The sequence below is a fragment of the Melanostigma gelatinosum genome, assembly GCF_949748355.1.
Source record: "Melanostigma gelatinosum genome assembly, chromosome: 4".
Classification (NCBI taxonomy): domain Eukaryota; kingdom Metazoa; phylum Chordata; class Actinopteri; order Perciformes; family Zoarcidae; genus Melanostigma; species Melanostigma gelatinosum.
In genome coordinates, this window is record NC_136637.1 from 21,285,702 (window position 1) to 21,309,781 (window position 24,080).

The following is a 24,080-nucleotide window of genomic DNA, read 5'->3' on the forward strand; positions in this document are numbered from 1 at the left end:
GTAGTTTGCTGACTCTATTATTAATTTACTAATAGGAGACAATTATCACAGTTTAATAATCAAACAATTAGTGTTTGATTATGAGTCCCTGTGTTATAATTAGCATCTGTTTCTCATGCTGACCTCCTTTTCCTTGTTGTTTTAGCCAGCAGTCAGTCAGGGGGAAAGTCTATTAATATATACCACCAGTTGGTGTGTAAACTAGAACGAGGAGGAGGCACTGAGCAAAAGACGGTTGGTGTGCCTGTGAAATGGCCTGCTTAGCCGACACTGAGCTGAAACCTCAGAGCTTTAAATTCACAGTTCTCTCTGAACAGATACACAAACTTGAGGAGGACGAATCTGCTTTGCATGTGACAGACTCTAACTCTGCATGTAATGTTATTCCTGACGCTGTTCTACGAGTAGAAGGAGAGAGTTTTTATGTCAACCGTCAACAACTGGCCCTCCAGAGTCCCTACTTCAGGGCTCTGTTTTTTGGCTGTGGCCTAGAGAGCAGCAAAAGGAAAATTGAGATCAAAGGTTTGAGTCTGCAGCATTTCAGGGTTTTGATGGAATACAGCAAGACATCCAACCTAGCTCTGGACAGAGAAAACATTCTGGGGATTCTTGAGACCGCAGACTTTTTACAACTGGAGCGAGCCAGGCTTCTGTGCTGCAAGTTCCTGGAGCGGGAGCTGCACCTCAGTAACTGTCTGGGAATGATGGCCATCGCCTGGCAGCGGGGCTGCACTCAGCTGTACACTGCAGCACGACAGGTGGCGCTCACACACTTCTCTGCTGTTGTCGCTGAAGAGGACTTCCTATCTCTGTCTAAGGAGACTGTTGCAGACCTTCTTGCCTGTGATGACCTCGCCATCCATAAAGATGATCTGGCCGTGGAGGCCACCCTTCGCTGGGTGTCATTTGATTCAAAACGAGAGGAATATTTTCTGGAGCTCATTCAGCTGGTGAGGCCTGAGTCGCTCTCTGTACCATTTATCACTGAACTTTTGACCAAAATGCAAAGTTCTGACCCCAGAGCCAAGCTCATCGGCACGCTGAATGAACATTTCCCGGCATCTTGGGCAATGGGCAGGTCAATGACGAGAACCAGGGCCAGAGAGACCCTGTTTATCCTGGGTGGACCTCACGACCAGGAAAAGCAGTCACTTTACCAATTTCACCCACTCAGTGGTAGATGGCAGAGCTGTCCCCCTCTGCAGAGGAAGAACCTCACACAGTACTCGGTAGCTGCAGTAGGTAATGTTGCATGTGAATGATGAAGATGAGGGTAGAAATTAATTTATTCCTCATGGTGTGTGTACATGATGATGCATCTCAATCATCTGTCGTTGTTGTTACATTAAATTCCAATTAACATAACATACGTGTATTGGACATTTTCTTTATTTGATTACATTTTCTTTATTTTCTCATTCTCTCATTATGTAGGAGACAATGTGGTTGTGACTGGCGGCTACTTCCGGGACGTGCTGTGGTTCTGTGCGGACTGGGTCAGGATATATGAATGTGGGAACCGGCGCTGGGTGGACGGGCCAGCCCTGCAGATGTCCAGGCACAGCCACTGCTCCATAGGGCTGGACTCCTCACTGTATGTCCTAGCGGGTTGCACGGATGAAGGGCCTGTGGCCGACGTAGAAAGGCTAGTGCTGGGGTCAGAGGAGGGTTGGGAGGAGGTCAGCCCCATGGTTAGGGCTGTGGAGAGAGCAGCCACTGCTGCTCTGGGGTCGTGTATCTATGTGGCGTGTGGCCTGGATGAAAACGGGGACGTGTACGGTGGAATTCAGAGGTACATGGTGCCGAACGATCAGTGGGATGTGGTCTCCTATTCTCCATTTCCACGGTGAGTGAATTTTCAAGAGCGCACTCTCTACAGCTTTGCTTTCTGACAGATTCTGACACAAACTGACATTTCTTAATGAGAATATTGTTGTTTTCAATACAGCTTCTCCTTCGAGCCTTGGTTGGCCTGGTAATTATGTGAAAATGAAACCTTCTTGTAACCCCAGATATGACCTGGTTGCCTCAGAGCTTAACGGTGCCCTCTACCTGTTTGGAGGCGAAGCCATGCGTTTTGACGTGGAGACGGACGAGTGGACTGTGCTGGAGGAGGAATGTCTGGACAAGAAGTTCTTCTGTGGCTGCGCAACAGTCAGCGGACAGATATACCTGGTCAGCGAGAGGAGGAGTAACAAAGCATTCCCAAACATGGTGCTTATGGACCCTTACATAGACACTTGCATTGAGGTGGATGATGCCATACCCTGCCCTGTGCCGCTTAGAGGGTGTGTCACCATGAGAATGGTCACATGATGTGACTGATGAAAAGGCAATTTACTCGAATCTATTGTAATATCTATAGTCTAATAACATCAATTGCAGTTGTGTAGATTAGAAATGTCATTCAGAGAACTTCCCAAATAGATTTTGTGATGTAAGGGGTCATGATTTGGGTGACGTTAGTCTTGCATACCCAGACCTATCTCCACAACACTGTGTCAGCGCCAAAGAGAGATCTGGTGCCACACGTTATCGTTCTGGTATCGGGTGCAATTGCAAAACAGATAGCTGCGGGAGGAGAATGTCGTCTCAAATAGGCGGCCAATGACAGGATCAATCACAGTCACTAGAACAAGACTAGTGTAAAATAAATCAAAAGCTGTTTCATAAAAAACTACAACAAATGGATTGAATGAACACATACTCAATACTATTTAAGTCTTCCACTTAAAATAAGACGGCAGTGCTAATTCATTTAATAGTAATTTAGTAAAACTTTCCAACGTGACATTACTACTGGTTTTATATCTATTAATAAGACAACCAATATTTGAGTGGGGGTCATGAGTGTGTTATTCAGTGGATCAGCCCTTTCAGTGTTCTCCACTAGTGTTGTGGGCTGCAGCTATTCAGAGGCAGACACAATCCAGTTGTTATACTCACTAATCCTAAAGCTAGCCTGTGGAAATGTAACATTGTTATTGGGAGCGAATGAACTTCTGTGTATACGGTTGATTATGAAACCTGGAGCCAGTTTAAAGACACTGAGCCATGTCTTTCACTGTGTTTGAACACATGTTCAATCCAAATGACCTCTTTTGGATTTTGGTGGCATTTTCTGCCAATAAATCCCCTAAATGGTACACACTGGCCCTTTAAATGTTTACATTTCATGTCAGCCATAAAGCATTGGACCTTCGTAAATAACTCCTCTAATAAACATATCACATTTCACGAATACTCATCTGTGTGTGCATACCTTTCATGGCTAATTCACCTCACCAACATTTCAAGCTAAAGATTAAAACCAGTCATACTAAGTGTTTGTCACAGAATAGTGTAAAAACAGCAGCCAAGGCACAAAACTAAAGTCCAGTGGAGCAAACTTTAACAAAAACCTTGTTGAGAAATCATGCTCCCTGTCACCATAATATTCAAAGTAGAAAAATAAACACACATGCGGTTTAAATCCATAATTCTATGAGCAGTACATTTCTTTGGAAGGGCATCGTTGTAGCAGACATGGGGAGTGCCTTCTCTACAGGATATGTTCTTCTTTGTACACCAGGAGGCGCCATACCTCTTTTAAGAAGAGAGTTTAAACCTTACTGGCAAAATCAAATCCTATCGCAGAAAAATATAACTTTATCACCCCTAAGGGACTTCTGCAGTAGCCTTTTAGATTCTGCCACAGATTACAACATAAGAACTACCTGTTGAATAAATGGTTCATAAAAAATAGATATATAAAGTGGTTTATCAACAGATTTACTACAATCAATATTCTGGATAGTCTATGTACAATCAACCATACCGTGTATGTGGATACAAAGCTGTGGGAGTGAATTACTATTAAATTCTAGTGTTCGGTTGCTCTCATTATGTATCTAATACATGTATTAGAGAAGAATACATACCATGTATTAGATAAGAGCAGTTTGATTTTGGGGGAAATATGTGGTATTCCTTGTTGACCCAAGAAAGGATAAATGCATTATACTGAGGTCCAGGCACTTGGATCCTTATGTATTTACAAACAAGTTATTAATACAATAAAAAGAAACAGCATGAATACAAAATCTGCAAAAACAAAATGATTTGTCTCCTTGTTTTGCCAAATATATCGTTACAGTATGCAGTGGTATGGGTGACAGTAATGATGGCATTTCCTCCTTACCGCACACTGGGTGAGCAGGTTTACAATCATCGGTGCTTCTGTGCCCTCTGTGTTTTTTAAATGAGCAGGATGCAGGCATATCCTGTTCAGAAATCGTCAATGAACCGTGTTGGATGTACACAAGCCGTGTGTACGCAGCATATCTAGGAAATTACTAGTTATTCTTCAACAGGCAGAAGGACAAATATTTATATTTTCTTGCAAGGATCAGTCAACGTGGAAGGAGGCTGCTCCACTATCTAGCTTTGGGTAGTCTGCTGTTAATATTCCTCTGGTTGGTCAGGTTGTTCAGGACACAGTTGTTAGCCAGCGATGCCAGTTTAGAGTTGATTGCGCCTTTTCCTTGCTGCCAGCTGCACTCGTCCCCTTCTCCCTCAGGCTCCTCCTCTTCATCGTCAACCTCACTCTCCTCATCGCTACGTTCATCACGCTCCACCTATGTCGAAAGACATACATTTAAATATACAAATCCTGGTGCCGACTCATTCCCCCGTTCCCTTTTCATTTGCAATCTTCTCACCTTGCCCAGGAACACAAACTTGGAGACCATACGCAGGATGAGATAAGCCCAGAAGATGTGCAGTGCTTGCAGCACTAACAGAAGGGCGTTGAAGAAATAATAACCAAAGAAGGGCTGGAAGAATTCTAGAGACACCACCAAGGTTGTGTGGACCACTCTGGAGAACAAACAGTGAGACACAGTTTTAGTGTTGGTCCAGAACCAACTCTTCAAAGGTTACCATCATTTTGACCACTCAAATCCTGTTTCTCAACTCTTTGTTTGGAACTGTAAACCTTCTGCTCTCAGGTTAAGACACCAGTGGTGTCAGGTTGGTGGGAGAGAGAGAATAGGGCAAAGAGAACATACATGACAACATGGACACAGATCCTCGACAGTTCAACATAAGTAAACACACCTACAGAAACGTGGCAGTGCATGATGCAATATAAAAATCGGTGTGAAAGTTGACCTTTTGTTAGGATACGGAGTTGCAAACCATATGACCACTGCAAAAAAAACAACTTGTTGATTCCCAAGTTTGAGGCGAAGTGCGATGCCATGTGTTTGTGGCGAGGGAATTTCAACATCTGGGAGAAGTTTTCTATTCCACCGTGACATTTTTACCTGCCAGGAAACACCACCAGCCTCGTCACCAGGAACACCAGAGAGAAGACGACAAACAGCGAGTCGCACGTCCTCGTCCAGCCAGCATAGTGTAACATCTTGGCAGACTGTCAGAAGAAAAGTGCCTGTCAGTTATCCAAACCAAACTATTTTACATTTATGATTAATCTCTGCATACAATCCCAGGCGTTTCTCTCCTATTGTTTCTAGAATGACTTACAGTTAGCAGCCAAAAAGAGGTTCAGTGCATCAGACTCAAAGCCTTTTAGCTGCAATACAGTATCCCGAACCTACCTGACCTCATTTCATGAATTTTGGTTTGTTGGGACACAGAAAATATCACTATCATTTACTCAAAGAAGAAATTAGCACAAAAGATGAATATTCTAAATGTAAATTTGTATATTCAAATATACATATTATCACATGAGTGGCCGGACAGAGAGGAATGAATTCAGACAATGAAGTTCACAATATAACTTCATTTCTAATACACCAAACCGGTTCCCTTACTCAGAAACACATGCCTGGCTGTACACGAGTTGCTGGCTGAATATGAAACTCACATCATCCCCTTCATGACTTTTATCAGAGGCCAGACGACACCCAGTCGTGCCTGAGGTCACATGACTAGCTCCACATAGTTCCTCAGCTCTGAGATGAAAGTAACACTCGTTATTTTCAGACGCTATCAGTGAAAGGTTACACCCAGGAAAATCAGCCTCACAAAACCAGGGATATCTCGCTGAGGGACTTGCAGGAAACAAACAAACAACGGGTACCGGTATTTGTGTTTTTACCATACTACAATGCTCTTCTCTTTGCAGTTCAGTTCATACCGGACGTGGGTTTATTATGTGTTCGGTGTCAGGAAAGGAAAACTTCCGCAATAAACACACAATGGCTGTATTCAAGTCCCCTCTGACCGTTTTTGGCATTTCAACACATTGCCTGTGAGTTGAAATACATTTTAATGATGCATTTTCTGTGCTTGTGTATATATATATATAAACAATCAATTCACAGAGACTGTGTGGTGGTTTACCTCGAGAAGGAAGTCAGAGGAGTCGTGCACCAGCATCACCAGAGTGCCAACCCTCACATAGTTGGCGCAGTAGGAGAAACCGATGAGGAATATGGTGGCGATGTGATGAATTACCTGCTCCTTGAAGTCCTGGAAGGCACACACGAACACACACACACACACACAGACCACACAGTATGAAGAGGATGTATAGCGTCATTACCACGCCTTTGGTCTGCGGTCTTGAGTTGGTCATGAGTTGTGTCCAATTATTGAAAAGGCAGATGAACATGTTGTCTGGAGTGATTTGTTGTTGTGTTTCAAGCTCAAATATCTTTGATCAGCAGCTTGGAGCCTGAATCACACAAAACCAGCATCGTCTTTTTCTCACTGAAATAAGGACATTTCCTAAGAAAGCTGCAGCAGCAGCAGTAAGCATCTCAGATGGTTTCCTTAAGACACAGAAACATGACAAATGAATTACATTCATTATTTCATGTAATTTCTAGCATTTTAGCAATATAGCAAAGTCTAACTGAGTATTTTAGAGCAGATTTTTAAAGTTAGTGTTCCTTCACATAGGTCCTCCTGGGTAAATACATTGATTTTACAGTGTGTGCTATTAAGATTTTAAATGCTGTAACACTCTAAAATTAGCGCAAACGCAAAGTACACAAAGTTACGATGTTATCGGAGATAATCCAGTGCATAATCCGTATTAAGTATAATCGTGCAACATTGGGATTACACTGTGCAAAGTGTTTGAGTGATGACGTTTAGCTGTTTGGTGTTGACCATTTGACTAAAAGTAAAAAAAGTCAGGCACAAAATGAGAGGAAATGCAGAGGAAACCATGTGAAAACCGGCAAGGTGTTGCTCTGATGTTTTCAGTTTAAACCCTTGAAAATCAAGCTCACGCTCACTTTTCGCTTGACGTCCACAGAGACGCTCAGAAGCAGCGACAAATAGAAGCCCATTTCCAAGATGTAATACCAGTAATGAGCCTCGGCCACGGGCTGCAGAATGAGAGGAAGAGAGAAACAATAAGTCACAATGAAGTGGATGCAACAGAGGTATTTACAGGCAAAGCAAAACAATCCAAAAACATTCTGTGAAACTCTTCAGTTTCTGTAAAAATATATATTGTTTAACAAGTAGAATGAACTGATATTTCAGAGTAACTTTGGAGCCTGCAGGATGTGTGTGTTGGGAAAGATCTGAAGGTTTTTGGGGGAATGTACAGTGGTGATGTCATATGATTACTCCCTCACAGTCAAAACACCTCTTGCAGAACACTCAACATTCAAAGTTTGCAGCGACACAATGGTAGGAGGTTGACTGAGGCCTTTAACTCTTAAATACACATTCTTTCTTTCGGTCAGAGGCCACAAGACCTCAGGAAAAAGGAAAAAGGTCAGCGGCCGTGATGCCTGCAGGAGCTGTTATCAGTCAGACTGCAGACAGAGAGATGGAGCTTTGCATTTCTTTCTCCTGTTTTCTGTTCGCGGTCATGACCCCACAAGTAAAGGCTGGCTTCTGCAGAGCAATGCCGACCTGCAGGCATACCCAACTGTCGTCTACACAGCAGAGGTATTAGCTTTACAAACGCAGAGTAAAAACATTCAGTGGGTGGAGTGTACTGACAAAACTGTACGATGAACAAAAAGTCTTCCCGGACTACATCCTTTTACACGGACAAAAGACTTTGTTTTGTTGGGTCCCTCCCAGCTGTTGTTTTTCCGAATCACTTTTCTTTAAAAGGTGTTGGTGTTCGGCCCAGTTGTACTTGGTTGATATTTTGTAGGGCTGCATATAGACATCCAGTGATACATCTGCCATTTACTTTTCTAATTGATTATTTAGCCTATAAATCATCAGGAAATAGCAAAATAAATGCCCATTGCAAGGTGACACTTTCAATATGTGTGTTTGGTCCGACCAACAGTCCAAAGCCAAAGATATTTAATTTACAACCACGTACAATTAAGAAAAGGTGACATCACATCACAAGCTAGAACGGGCGACTATTTGGCATTTCTGCAATTAACAACCAATTAACACATTATCAAAACTGTTGATCCAACCCTATTCTGTTGTATCTAAATCAAATGACACCAAGATATCAAGACTTTAAAATCATTTTAAGCTTACTGGCTTTTATGGAATGAAAGAAAAGACAAACAAGGTACCTGATTTATGAGGCTACACTGTCTCTTGAAATCCTGCCTGACAATGTTTGACAGTTTATACAAACAACATCAAAACTTGAACTTCAAATCAAGCTGTTTCTTGCTCACCTGTTTGGGATAACCCCTCCAACACTCTCTGTGATCCCAGAACCACGGAGTCTGTAAGAACAAAGAATCATCAGCAGAGTCCTCACATGCCACAAGCCATGGAAGTAAATACAGTTATACAGTGTGTGAGTATGACATCATATGATATTGTGAAATGTGTACACATTACTGCTCACTTGTATTATTGCTCATATACAATGACAAATCCAATACAGTTTCATTCCCACACATTGTATAAGTACCTGAAATGTGTTATTTTAAAAAGAAATAAAAGCCGCGAACAGACTCACATTAATTAAAGAGCCGAGCCCCGCAGTGAAGGATATGAGGTAAAAGACAAAACGCCAGCTGCACAGATACAAATAAACACCATCATTTGTTAGAGGCTGCAGAATAAATTCAATTGGTGAATTAGCTAAATTAGGAAGAAATTTAAGAAATATAAAAGAGGCATGTTGAGAAGCAGGAATGTATTCACAGAAATATGAAAGGCTGAATTTCAACACGTTGGATTTTACTGATAGAATTCCCATTTGGAAAACAAATTGTGTTAAAAACATAGACGGCTCAGGCTTAACATGGCTGTTAGTAACAATATGTAAACGTATGTGTGTTTAGGAAAATAAAAACTCACGAGGCTTCGCAGAACTTTTTGGTGTTGCTGGGTCGGTCCTGGTTCCTTCTGTGTCTGAACCAGGTCTGTATATTTCTCTGAGAGACTCCACACTGCTTCCCCAAACTCACCACCTCAATCTGTACACAGAAAAACACAAATACATAGTTACACATATACAGTATGGGTGCACGCATACAGGGTTAGACTTCATTTTTGCACAAAGCTGCTGTCTCACTCGTTGAGAAGCAATATGTCACATATAAGACATTGCCAGTCAAAAGCCAGAGCTCACCCTGTGAGTTGTGTTACGACTTCATTACAGGAAAATGCCGATTACAAAAGCTTTGAGCTGTCAAAATGGAGATCTGATGAATGTGCTTAATCAAACCATTTGATTGAACAAGACTGTTCTCTGCTCTCTCGTTCTGCATGCTGATACAGGTTGTGGTTCTGTTGAAAATGTCTTTTGCTAGAAGAAACTCAATTGACTTTAATGACATCTAGTTCGGGCAAAAAACTAAACTACAACAATAGAATAAAGATGAATTGACCTGGACTGTAGATCAAAGTATGTATTAAATGCTTTCTTTAAACTGAGGAGTCAGTAATTGTCTGCAGATTAGTTTTGGGCGTTATGAAGCACGAGAGTGAAACTTGGGGCAAAAGAAGTCCACAAAATATAAAACGTAACAATTGAAAGCTGAAGAGATTTTAGTGAGTAAATCAAATTGAAGGCATAAAAGTACGGAGACCTGAAATAGGATTTAGTTCTTAGGAGATCTTCTGGCGGAACAAAGGGGAGGCAGAACGGAAATACGAACTTGAGATGGTTGCCGATTTTTCTGTTTGTAGAAGGTCTCCAGCTTTGGGAGAGAAGCGGCTCGAATCTGAATCCGGTCCTTCACACCGAAATGTTTGCTGAATGGGACAGCGATGAGCCTGAGAGGACAGAGAGAGGAGAGAATAGAAAGCATCTTTCTCTTCATAACAACTTCAGTCTTGATAGCACAACAGGCTGGATTATAATTCTTGAGAGATTATTGTGGATTCCATTAACAACGGTCCAATATGATCCGACCACTCCGTATGCTCCTCACCGGTCTCACGTCTTCAGCGGCCTGTTTGAGGGTCAGACATGGTTTTAAGGTTCAGGATAGAATTATGGTTAGTTTATGGTTAGGGTTGGGGTTAGGCATTTAGTTGTGATGGTTAAGGTTAGGGCAATGTTAGGCAATGCATAACGTCAATGAGTGTCCTCGCAAAGATAGAAGTACCGGGATGTGTGTGTGTAATCACATGTAACTCTATCTCTGAGATAATCATCCTAAAGTGAACAGGGAGGGAGAGATCAGAGATAATGAGAAGGTCAGGCCAGCTTCACACAGAGACAAACATTGTCTCTGGTTACAGGAACCTCAGACACACACAGACCCTATACCTCAATACAGGAAACAGCTGCGACCCGGGAAGATCAAATGAAGACACACCTTGGAACCTTCCAGCTGACTGATAGACGCTAAGACGCAAGCAACACCTTCATACTTCACTGTCCACCACAACGAACAACAGTTGGACCACAGGCGCCCAGCACTAGCACACACTGGTGCATGCTGGTATTTAGCATAATGCTACAATTCACTGAACCCTCTTGTGCTACGAATACATCTAATGTTACTGCTCTGCTAATAAATACCTGATGAAGGTACAAATGAGGCTATAAGCCAAACAATGGTACTGATCTTACACAGCTCACGCCAAGCCAGCTCACGTTGTTTATCAATTAGGACAGGAAATACAGTAGCTGATGAGGGAAAGCATGCAAACACAAGCCTCCTGTTCACCCATCACATGTCTCGGTCATGCTCAACCCTTCTCCTGTTACCAGTACAACTAGTTAAGTGTACAGGCAACTTGCCTTTTACAGCAACCCTGTTAACTTCTCAAGATGCAGTCAGTCTTTCGCACAGTCAGCAGCTAAAACTGTCCAGTCATGATGCGTGTGTTTCACTGCATGTCTGGTCTGTTCCCTCCACCTGCCGGGAGCACTAATGAAGGGTACAGGAGCACATTATGCTGAGACAAGCAGCTTATAGCAGGCAGAAAACCAGCCACCATGACCACTGCCAAGAGGAAATAAGACACACACAATGTGTTTCAACATTTGCTTGGAGATAGGCTCAAAGAAAAATAAAATTCAAGATCACCCCAAATATCCACTATAAATATTGAAAACTTGCTGCTCCAGCAAGTCATGTACACACTGACTCCCAAGTCACTGACAACAATGAAAAGGTAGATCTTGCGACTGTGATTTCATGGTCCAGTTGTGGATGGAGGCAGGTGCGTCTCACCTCTCAAAGACGTATCTGAGGGCTATAAAGGTGAAGGCCAGTGGCAAGGTGTAGATGAGATCCCTGGGTAGAGGAAAGCGGCCTTCGTCTTCCTTCATCTCAATGTCCTGCCAGCTGATGCCAGGGGGAAGCCAGTACTCCTGCTGCCACAGCCACTCATTTAAAAGGGCCTCCATCCTGAGGAGAGAGGGACAGCAGTGTTTTATGAGAGTATTTGTCGAGCTTCCGAGCAGACCTGACCTTCTAAAACATTGATGCCTTATTCATATTTATGCTAAAAACAGCAGCCAAGACCCTCAAGATTAGTCCTGAAAGGGCACAGGGAACAAATCAGCATGTTCACACTTCACATTTATCAAAATGAACTACTTCATCTACAGTTTGTTTTCTAGATGTTCTTAATTGATTAATTGCTGGTCTAAAAAAAAGAAAGAAAATACCAGTAACTAGGGCAAAATGCATTTTCTAATTCCTCGTTGTATCCAACAAACAGTCCAAAACCCAAAGATATTCCGTTACAATCATACAAGAAAAGCAGCAACGCATCACATTTGAGAAGCTGCAACATAGAATCTTTGGCATGTTTGACTGAAAAACAATGATGATTTTTACAATATCTGCAGTTTAACGTTCTGTCAGTTGACTGATCGATTCATTGATTTTGCTCTACACAACACCTTAATTGGTTTGACCAGGAAATCACGACAAGAACTGTGGGCTACATTACAGAACAATTTGCATACATAGCAAAACAAGTCTATCCCATTTGTGGTCCTTGATCCACGTGAGTCTCTGCATGCATCCCAACAAGGCCTGAACAACGCAGCCTTGATGCATGAATGGCTTCAATACTCTCGAAAACACACTATACGCACGCACGTACACCTAAACACATTCATAGACACAAACACAATTATGCAATTGTGTAACCACATGTTCACATCTGATCGATTTGAGTTCAAAAGCCGTTTTCACGGAGTCACATTGATTTAGGCGGTTCAGCATGATCGCGTCTGTTAAAGCCTCCATGCGGGCTGCTGGCAGTACAAACCAAAGCCCCCTGCGCGTAACAGCGAGGCGCAAGCACAGACACAACAGACGAGCTCCATACCTACAGAGACACATAAATCAGGTTATATGCTGAAAACATGGGTCTGCCCACCTCTCACATTCCGCTGCAACCAAACAGCCTCGAGCTAGAAGCCCCATCAACAAACAGCCAATCTATTGACTCACAATTATCGATTTCATTTTCCAGAAACTCCGTAAAACCGACCGAGCATTGCTCCAGAAGAAAATATAAATTGCGGTTACCTGTCCGCTCTCCAGCGATGGAGATGGGAAGCGCACAGCAGCAAATGGTGGAGGAGGAGCTTGTTTGACGCAACCTGCTCCTGCGGAGGGAGGAGAGAGACACGCGCTGTCATTGACGTCATTTCATTGAGTTTTGTGTCACCCTGCATGAGATAAGCATAATGGTTGTCATTTCTTTCTTGTGATGTTGTGTTTTAGTTCATGTTGTCATTGTCTGTTGTGATAATCCTCCTCGTCATTTACTTCAAACAAAGCTCCAAAAAAGCGGTCCAGTATATTCAGCGATCTTCTGCTTACGATATCCTGTTTGTTTTAATGCAGTTGCCATATCCACAAAAACGAGTAAACATTTCATTTTGGTTTTCATAAAAATGAAGGATTTCAAAGGCCTTATTGAGGAACAATATGTTTAGCAGTGTTTGCAGTGTCATGGCTGTCAGAGCCAGGTCGTGACAGCGGATAAGGTTGGAAATATGAATTAAAGCGGCATTGATCGGGCCCTCGCAACTTCAAACACGTCGAGGGTACTGGCAGGACTCTGGATGACGCGGCCATGCATTTCGGTGACCATCATACACTGCGTGCACGAGTTGAACGGTATTTCCTGCGTCGACCACCGGCGTAGCAATATCATGTCGCCAGGTCTGAAGCCTCAAATGTTTTGAGTGTACCACCGATACAATCACAAATGTAAGCATGTTAAGATCATTAAGAAACTGAATGTGCGTGAATGTGCTTCAGTGTTTAACATAAGATCAGTTCTGTTTTTGAATACGGGGTTGAATACACATTAGTTAAGGGCTAATGTCAGTTTATAGAGTTTAAAGCGGTACATGCTGCTGTTTAAACGTTTGTTGGTGAACTTGTTTTGTATCTCTGTGATATTCAGGTCCATCATAAGTGTCAAGGTCAAATCTATGTTCAGACAGTTAACATAACTTGTTGTAAATACAGTTGAGAATTGCTGTAAATTACTGTATCTTTACAGTTGCCCTAAATTACTTGTTACAGGTGATTGACACTGGCGCCCCCCAGGGATGTGTGCTCTCCCCACTGCTCTTCTCCCTCTACTCCAACGACTGCACCTCAGAGGACCCAACGGTCAAACTCCTGAAGTTCGCAGACGACACAACGGTCATCGGCCTCATCAGGGACGGTGATGAGTCTGCGTACAGACGTGAGGTTGAACGGCTGGTCCTCTGGTGTGGTCAGAACAACCTGGAGCTGAACAAGCGCAAGACTGTGGAGATGACAGTGGACTTCAGGAGGAGCCCCCCAACACTGCCCCCCCTCACCATACTCAACAACACTGTGTCTGCTGTGGAGACCTTCAAGTTTCTGGGATCCACAATCTCCCGGGACCTGAAGTGGGCTCCCAACATCGACTCCATCAGGAAAAAGGCCCAGCAGAGGTTGTACTTTCTGCGCCAGCTCAGGAAGTTCAACCTGCCTCAGGAACTGCTGATTATTTCAGCAGGGCCGAGATCCTTCTTGTGGCACGCGTCAGTCTGTGGCACGCAGCGTCACACAGCGTCCCTCTCTGTCTCTCAGCGTCCCTCTCTGTCACTCAGCGTCCCTCTCTGTCACTCAGCGTCCCTCTCTGTCAGTTCAGCGGAAAGATTCAGCTGTGGCACGCGAGCATAGTTCGGCAATTGTCAAGAAGCTGCGGAGCTGAGGGGGCGGAGCCACATTTCCTGAGACATTTCCTGAGAACACCCGTTGTTGTTACGACAGATCAGCTTCCATAAATCATTTTTATGATTTTAGTTGAGTCACAGGAGCCCCCTGTTCTCTGTATGCATCCTTAGAGTAAGTACGTTGTACTTTTTTGTTTCTCATTCATTTTATTTCAGTATGATTTAGCTGGTTTTGCAACAAAATGGAACATAATACACTTTCTAAATTATTACTTTTATAGTCACTTACAACAATCGGCTACAATAATGAAAATAAATCATCCGTTTTAGAATCATTTAAAAGTATATATTAAAATTAAGACATAAAATGTCCAATCCAAAAATACAGGTTTGAAAATATCTTCACTCTTCCTCTGCTTATATGTATATGTATGTCAGTAGGACATATGTTAACTGTTAACAGTTTACAGCATACTTAAATAAATATAAATAAATACAAAACACACGCACACTTTGTACACACACTGCAGCAATTCTTTTGCAGGAATATGAGCATATTTTCCCCCTCTGGCGAAATACAACACGTCTCATGCCTTATTTTATTTTACCAGTTGGTGGCGGTAATGCGCCAATTCGTTTGCCAACCGCCAGTACACCAAAAGGGAGGAGAAGAAGAAGCAATACGTGTTTTATTGATCCATTTCCTTCGTACAAGTCAGTCAATCAACTTCCTTTCTCCTAAAAGTATGCTGATTACTTCGACCTACTATACGTATCCACAGGTTATCCACGTAGATCGTTCCCTTTAACACGTTTTATAACACGATCCCAAACACGTATTGCTTTTCATCTACGAGCGGCGTGATTCAGTTCCGAGAAAGAAAAGAAAATTACGTTCAATATAGGATCACAAAATATTAAAAACGTGGCAGGAAATTGCTGATATTATGAATGTATAACACGTTAATCTCATCACTGCACTCTATTATTAAACAGCCTCCAGTAGACCTTGCTTCAGTTACCATAGTAACACAATCAGTGATACATTTTCAAAATAGTAAGACTTCTGACAGTCTGCCTCCACCTACAGCTCCAGAGATCAATCTTAGCAGTCACAAGACAGTTAACATGACAGCAACGAAGAAAGGAGAACACATTCATCTTGTTTTTGCTCTTGTCTTGTGAGATTCGGAATTGTTTGAATATTCTAGAGTCAAACTTTCTATATCTCAATGCCAATACAACTGAATAAATTGAATTTGGACCACAGTATTTGACCAACATTATATCTTCTCATCTTGGCCTTTAACTTCTTCTGTTTCACCAGTCAATTCAGGATTTAAGTGTGACAATTAAATCAATGACTCAGGTAAATTAGGCTTAGTGTTTGAAAAGAATGAACCAAACATCTCTCTATATTTTTCAATTGTCATTATTTATTGCTTCATGAAGTACACATGCTCACTTTTCTATTACATACAAATAACAAGTAAATACATGATGTATACAACTTGGTTGCAAATTAACCATCAACATCAAATATCTGTCACCCTGAGTCCCGCTCGGTCACCCTGAGTCCCGCTCGGTCACCCTGCGTCCCGCTCGGTCACCCTGCGTCCCGCTCGGTCACCCTGAGTCCCGCTCGGTCACCCTGCGTCCCGCTCGGTCACCCTGCGTCCCGCTCGGTCACCCTGCGTCCCGCTCGGTCACCCAGCGTCCCGCTCCGTCACCTTGCTTCAAGCTCCGTCACACTGCTTCACGCTCTGTTACTCTGCGTAACCCTCTGTCTTCCTGTGCAGATTGAAATACTTTTTTTACACTACCCTGATGACTCCGTCCTGGCAGCAGGACTGGGTCCTCCGCTCCTCACTCATAGTATTATTACAACGGGGTACGTAGCGCTGTCGCTCATGAGCACAACAACACAGGCACGGGAAAGCTTCTTCTTCTCCTCCCTTTTGGTGTACTGGCGGTTGGCAAACGAATTGGCGCATTACCGCCACCAACTGGTAAAATAAAATAAGGCATGAGACGTGTTGTATTTCGCCAGAGGGGGAAAATATGCTCATATTCCTGCAAAAGAATTGCTGCAGTGTGTGTACAAAGTGTGCGTGTGTTTTGTATTTATTTATATTTATTTAAGTATGCTGTAAACTGTTAACAGTTAACATATGTCCTACTGACATACATATACATATAAGCAGAGGAAGAGTGAAGATATTTTCAAACCTGTATTTTTGGATTGGACATTTTATGTCTTAATTTTAATATATACTTTTAAATGATTCTAAAACGGATGATTTATTTTCATTATTGTAGCCGATTGTTGTAAGTGACTATAAAAGTAATAATTTAGAAAGTGTATTATGTTCCATTTTGTTGCAAAACCAGCTAAATCATACTGAAATAAAATGAATGAGAAACAAAAAAGTACAACGTACTTACTCTAAGGATGCATACAGAGAACAGGGGGCTCCTGTGACTCAACTAAAATCATAAAAATGATTTATGGAAGCTGATCTGTCGTAACAACAACGGGTGTTCTCAGGAAATGTCTCAGGAAATGTGGCTCCGCCCCCTCAGCTCCGCAGCTTCTTGACAATTGCCGAACTATGCTCGCGTGCCACAGCTGAATCTTTCCGCTGAACTGACAGAGAGGGACGCTGAGTGACAGAGAGGGACGCTGAGTGACAGAGAGGGACGCTGAGAGACAGAGAGGGACGCTGTGTGACGCTGCGTGCCACAGACTGACGCGTGCCACAAGAAGGATCTCGGCCCTGCTGGAGAGACAGCGAGATCCTTCTTGTGGCACTGGCACCTCTGCGTCACTCAGCGTCAGTCTGTGGCACGCAGCGTCACACAGCGTCCCTCTCTGTCTCTCAGCGTCCCTCTCTGTCACTCAGCGTCCCTCTCTGTCACTCAGCGTCCCTCTCTGTCAGTTCAGCGGAAAGATTCAGCTGTGGCACGCGAGCATAGTTCGGCAATTGTCAAGAAGCTGCGGAGCTGAGGGGGCGGAGCCACATTTCCTGAGACATTTCCTGAGAACACCCGTTGTTGTTACGACAGATCAGCTTCCATAAATCATTTTTATGATTTTAGTTGAGTCACAGGAGCCCCCTGTTCTCTGTATGCATCCTTAGAGTAAGTACGTTGTACTTTTTTGTTTCTCATTCATTTTATTTCAGTATGATTTAGCTGGTTTTGCAACAAAATGGAACATAATACACTTTCTAAATTATTACTTTTATAGTCACTTACAACAATCGGCTACAATAATGAAAATAAATCATCCGTTTTAGAATCATTTAAAAGTATATATTAAAATTAAGACATAAAATGTCCAATCCAAAAATACAGGTTTGAAAATATCTTCACTCTTCCTCTGCTTATATGTATATGTATGTCAGTAGGACATATGTTAACTGTTAACAGTTTACAGCATACTTAAATAAATATAAATAAATACAAAACACACGCACACTTTGTACACACACTGCAGCAATTCTTTTGCAGGAATATGAGCATATTTTCCCCCTCTGGCGAAATACAACACGTCTCATGCCTTATTTTATTTTACCAGTTGGTGGCGGTAATGCGCCAATTCGTTTGCCAACCGCCAGTACACCAAAAGGGAGGAGAAGAAGAAGCAATACGTGTTTTATTGATCCATTTCCTTCGTACAAGTCAGTCAATCAACTTCCTTTCTCCTAAAAGTATGCTGATTACTTCGACCTACTATACGTATCCACAGGTTATCCACGTAGATCGTTCCCTTTAACACGTTTTATAACACGATCCCAAACACGTATTGCTTTTCATCTACGAGCGGCGTGATTCAGTTCCGAGAAAGAAAAGAAAATTACGTTCAATATAGGATCACAAAATATTAAAAACGTGGCAGGAAATTGCTGATATTATGAATGTATAACACGTTAATCTCATCACTGCACTCTATTATTAAACAGCCTCCAGTAGACCTTGCTTCAGTTACCATAGTAACACAATCAGTGATACATTTTCAAAATAGTAAGACTTCTGACAGTCTGCCTCCACCTACAGCTCCAGAGATCAATCTTAGCAGTCACAAGACAGTTAACATGACAGCAACGAAGAAAGGAGAACACATTCATCTTGTTTTTGCTCTTGTCTTGTGAGATTCGGAATTGTTTGAATATTCTAGAGTCAAACTTTCTATATCTCAATGCCAATACAACTGAATAAATTGAATTTGGACCACAGTATTTGACCAACATTATATCTTCTCATCTTGGCCTTTAACTTCTTCTGTTTCACCAGTCAATTCAGGATTTAAGTGTGACAATTAAATCAATGACTCAGGTAAATTAGGCTTAGTGTTTGAAAAGAATGAACCAAACATCTCTCTATATTTTTCAATTGTCATTATTTATTGCTTCATGAAGTACACATGCTCACTTTTCTATTACATACAAATAACAAGTAAATACATGATGTATACAACTTGGTTGCAAATTAACCATCAACATCAAATATCTGTCACCCTGAGTCCCGCTCGGTCACCCTGAGTCCCGCTCGGTCACCCTGCGTCCCGCTCGGTCACCCTGCGTCCCGCTCGGTCACCCTGAGTCCCGCTCGGTCACCCTGCGTCCCGCTCGGTCACCCTGCGTCCCGCTCGGTCACCCTGCGTCCCGCTCGGTCACCCAGCGTCCCGCTCCGTCACCTTGCTTCAAGCTCCGTCACACTGCTTCACGCTCTGTTACTCTGCGTAACCCTCTGTCTTCCTGTGCAGATTGAAATACTTTTTTTACACTACCCTGATGACTCCGTCCTGGCAGCAGGACTGGGTCCTCCGCTCCTCACTCATAGTATTATTACAACGGGGTACGTAGCGCTGTCGCTCATGAGCACAACAACACAGGCACGGGAAAGCTTCTTCTTCTCCTCCCTTTTGGTGTACTGGCGGTTGGCAAACGAATTGGCGCATTACCGCCACCAACTGGTAAAATAAAATAAGGCATGAGACGTGTTGTATTTCGCCAGAGGGGGAAAATATGCTCATATTCCTGCAAAAGAATTGCTGCAGTGTGTGTACAAAGTGTGCGTGTGTTTTGTATTTATTTATATTTATTTAAGTATGCTGTAAACTGTTAACAGTTAACATATGTCCTACTGACATACATATACATATAAGCAGAGGAAGAGTGAAGATATTTTCAAACCTGTATTTTTGGATTGGACATTTTATGTCTTAATTTTAATATATACTTTTAAATGATTCTAAAACGGATGATTTATTTTCATTATTGTAGCCGATTGTTGTAAGTGACTATAAAAGTAATAATTTAGAAAGTGTATTATGTTCCATTTTGTTGCAAAACCAGCTAAATCATACTGAAATAAAATGAATGAGAAACAAAAAAGTACAACGTACTTACTCTAAGGATGCATACAGAGAACAGGGGGCTCCTGTGACTCAACTAAAATCATAAAAATGATTTATGGAAGCTGATCTGTCGTAACAACAACGGGTGTTCTCAGGAAATGTCTCAGGAAATGTGGCTCCGCCCCCTCAGCTCCGCAGCTTCTTGACAATTGCCGAACTATGCTCGCGTGCCACAGCTGAATCTTTCCGCTGAACTGACAGAGAGGGACGCTGAGTGACAGAGAGGGACGCTGAGTGACAGAGAGGGACGCTGAGAGACAGAGAGGGACGCTGTGTGACGCTGCGTGCCACAGACTGACGCTGAGTGACGCAGAGGTGCCAGTGCCACAAGAAGGATCTCGCTGTCTCTCGATTATTTTCTACTCAGCCATCATCCAGTCTGTTCTCTGTTCTTCCATCACTGTGTGGTTTGGATCGGCCACCAAACAGGACAGAAACAGACTGCAACGGGTTGTCAGGTCTGCGGAGAGGATCATTGGTTCCAGCCTGCCCTCCATCCTGGACTTGTACACCTCCAGAGTCAGGAAACGGGCTGGAAAGATCACTGCAGACCCTTCACACCCTGGACACAAGCTGTTCCACCTCCTCCCCTCTGGTAGGCGCTACAGGGCTCTGTACGCCAAGACCACCAGACACAGGAACAGCTTCTTTCCACTGGCCGTCACTCTCATGAACAATAAATAGGTTATACTACTATTACCACCACTTACAACTCATGCCATTGTCTATAGGTTGATGTTCACATGTATGTAGATATATATATACATATACACACTTCTTTTCTCTTGGATATATATTTATACTTGTATTATAATTAAATGTTTATACCTACATCCGTTCTACTTTTTTTGCTGCCCTTTTTGATTCTTTATACATATATTTCTTGTTTATTGTAAATTTGTGTTTGTACATTGAGAGCAGAGTGGAAACCGGAGACACATTCCATGTATGCGTAAGCACACATGGCCAATGAAGCTGATTCTGATTCAATGTACGTAATGTTGCATATCGTGGAAGACTGAAGAGAAGTACATTGAATATGTATTGTGCTAGTTGCGGTGAATACATTTTTGTCAAGAATTGTAAGATAACCAGACTGTTTGACACTTGCACATTTCAGAGACCGTAGGAAACTGTAATAGGGACTTTCTGCAACACACACAGTGGTGTTGCATTGAATGTTGCACATGTACGAATGTCCCTGTAAAGAGTTGTTGGTGTTTGGCCTCCTGTTCATGAGGCGTCAGGATCCTCCTCAGTTCGTGTTTTGAGTGTGAAGATCTGAAATCATCAGGGTCTTCTTTAAGTTCTAGAGCAGTGGTCCCCAACCTTTTTTTTGCACCAATCTCCAGCAGCTGACCTTCCTGTCGTCACATGTTCTGCAGAGCGGGCTTGGCACGTCAGAATTACTCGTGATATTTAATCAGACTCCTGATATTGTCTGTTAAATGACAGACCTTTCCCCCTTTGCAAAGAAGCTGAGGTTGTTTTGTCGGCACCCTGTGGCCGCCAACACAGCAGGGCCTCTGTTCTCTGCTCCCGGTGGAAGAATGCATGCTCTCTTTCTGCGTTTCCCCTCTTACCTCGAGCTCTCCACTGTTGTCTCTCATTCTTTTGTCTGTTGACTTTGGCATCAGTTCTCCCTCGGACCCCCAGAGTGAAGCCAGTTAACTCTCCAGCTCTAAGCTCCAAAGACAACAGTGCAAGGCCATCACTGAAACACAAACTCTATGTGAGACCAGGCTAACACAACAACTGGAGGCATACAGTAAAAAATGATGGTGGTCCAGGGGTAATTGGAAGTCTCTCTAATGAACAATTTGTGACCTCATTCCTTCACTGGACTAACAAGGCATACCACTTTATTCCAGCAGGGGGTGCCAGCCATTACAGGATCTGCAGATATCTCCAGTCTGCAGTTCATGGATGGCTGTATATAAAGTAGCCTTAAGCATCAGTATGAATAATGCCATTTATCTTACAACAGGGATTTTCTGAATACAAGTACTTTACTTTTAAAACTGTAAATTTAGCTCATAATACTTTACTTGGAATTCAATATTTTTACATTGTGTTATCAGTACTTTTAATTGAGTAAAGGATCTGAGTACTTCTTTCATCACAGCTATCCCCGTGTGCTTTCATGTCAAAATGTACTTGACTTTTTGAAAACGAGTTTCTGCTGTGGAAGCAAGAAGATGTAACACACTACAACCAGCTGTGTGTTCCTCACATTGCATGTTTTTGTGTGTCTGCGTACAGACGTGTGTTTGTGTGTTCATGTGCTTGTGTGCTTTGTGAAAGGTACATTTCCATCCTGAGGAGGTAAACATCATTCAACTTCAAGTGAGCAAGTTTGATTGTCAAGTATAAAGTCAGCTACAAAGCCTCTCACCCACCTGTTTACAGCCTTAATTAACAGGCAAGCTTCAAGTCAGATGGAGGCTATGCCATCGTCTGTGTCGGGCAGGGGGTCAGTCTCTTACAGCTTCACTCTGGAAGTATTTAAGAGACCCTGAGGTCATAAGAAATAACCTGCAGAGAGCTAACCAACGCTGAGTGTTGGCGTCATAGTTTGACAATAAGAGGACACATTTTCAGAGGTTGTTACTCTTATAAACTGTAAAATAGAGGCGGTAAACAACAAAAAAAGAAACACAACATACAAGTTTAATTTATTTTAATTTAATTCGAGTTTCATGAAGGTGAAATTGCTCGTTTTAATTGTATGTGCAGGTGTGTCCTTCATGTCAGACTGAATATAAGCTTTGTCTGAAACAATAAACACTGGAAAGTAAGTGGTTGAGAAAAACGAACAACAAAAGATCAACTTTAGCAAAATGCTCTGTATAATCTGAACCATATTTGAAAAGGGACAAAACAGAACATCAAGGGAAAGGAAATGTTTTGAAAACAGAACTATATTTCAATAATAGCAACAGAAAATAACAAACTTGAGTCACGTCTTGCATTTCTAAATACTTGGTGTTGTTTATTTCAAGGAACATGAAACACAGATGTGAGGTTTAAAAAAAACACCAGTGTGAGACAAGTTGAACAAATCCAAAAGACTGAAACTTCACAGCCTGAATTATGAATACTTTCTTGTGATTCTATCAACGTTTTGTTGTTTCATGCGAGTTTCTTTGTGGTAAATGTGTCCCATTCAGATCAATGTGTGCTCAGACAATATTACCTGACCCAGGTTTGTATTTTTGACATTTGGATACCGGAGAGCCACTCTGGGGAGGTAACGGGGGAGTCCTGACTCTCACGTTCATGCTTAACTTGTACCTGCGTCTTCCACCCAACACCTCTGAAACGTCTGTGAAGAGAAACCAGGTGAAGCTGAGCGGTAAAATCTTTGCGATCAGCCATTGCCTCCTTCCCCAGCTAATGACCTGCTATTATGTCCAGCTGCTGTTCAGCTACTTTTGTTCGGGGTAAAGGTGACAGGTATTCACATGTATAGGTCTGTCTCGTTGCATTCCTCAGCAGTGAATGCTGTCCTATATTTCTCATGTCGTTTTTACTGCCCAACCCTCTCTGTGGCTCTCAGACACAAACCAATGCGTTCCTTCTGAAAACGTCTTTAAAAACTAAGCTGGGCTGTTGGAAAACAGTTCCTCGGAGGCAGGAATAAACAGTGAATTTGTTGAGGACTATTTTCAGATGTGGATTAATACACACTCGCACTATAGTATTTCGGTCAGCAGGGTGATGCATGAGCCCTTGACTCAAAATGCTCCGCAGGGCCCACGTTCATTGCCAAGTTGTGGCTCACTGATGTGTTTTGAATAATCTTTGGACAACGATGGTATACGGGACCTTGAATAAGCTTCCTGAGGCGTTGACAACGAGGACATACCTTTCAGTTGGATGTGTTCTTTATTGCCGTTGGTCTTTTCATGGGTTTTGTTGATTGCCTTATCCTTTAACATTTCTTGAGTGTTGGTGTGTTGTTCATATTGTTGGGCAATCACACTATTATTTGGAAACAAGAAAATCCCCCTGAAATCCAGAGAACTAAGATGCCAAAATAAAATGGAAACCATCGCCGCTTGTCATGTTGAGTTTGCACATATTGTTCCTTTTACCTTTAATTTCCAGATG

At 42.5% G+C, this 24,080-nt stretch overlaps 2 protein-coding genes across 2 annotated transcripts in view; one reads left to right on the forward strand and one right to left on the reverse strand.

Moving 5' to 3' along the window:
- Nucleotides 1–251: 251 nt before the first annotated feature.
- LOC306776300 (kelch-like protein 23) lies at nt 252–3,141 on the forward strand (the record flags this gene model as incomplete). The annotated part of the gene is made up of 3 exons (XM_079266945.1): nt 252–1,242; nt 1,435–1,846; nt 2,013–3,141. 3 exons carry the CDS (start codon nt 252–254, stop codon nt 2,314–2,316), a joined length of 1,707 nt encoding a protein of 568 aa, XP_079123071.1. The 3' UTR covers nt 2,317–3,141.
- A 799-nt stretch (nt 3,142–3,940) lies between these two features.
- cers4a (ceramide synthase 4a) overlaps nt 3,941–24,080 on the reverse strand; it is a 30,480-nt gene continuing 10,340 nt past the window's right edge. Inside the window, exons 2-11 of the mRNA XM_079267687.1 lie at nt 11,595–11,771; nt 10,065–10,182; nt 9,262–9,380; nt 8,918–8,975; nt 8,628–8,678; nt 7,254–7,346; nt 6,352–6,480; nt 5,307–5,413; nt 4,701–4,857; nt 3,941–4,616 (exon numbers count right to left, since the gene is read on the reverse strand). Coding sequence (XP_079123813.1) covers nt 4,416–4,616; nt 4,701–4,857; nt 5,307–5,413; nt 6,352–6,480; nt 7,254–7,346; nt 8,628–8,678; nt 8,918–8,975; nt 9,262–9,380; nt 10,065–10,182; nt 11,595–11,771 — 1,210 coding nt within the window. The 3' untranslated portion in view covers nt 3,941–4,415. The remainder of the gene's footprint in view (nt 4,617–4,700; nt 4,858–5,306; nt 5,414–6,351; nt 6,481–7,253; nt 7,347–8,627; nt 8,679–8,917; nt 8,976–9,261; nt 9,381–10,064; nt 10,183–11,594; nt 11,772–24,080) is intronic.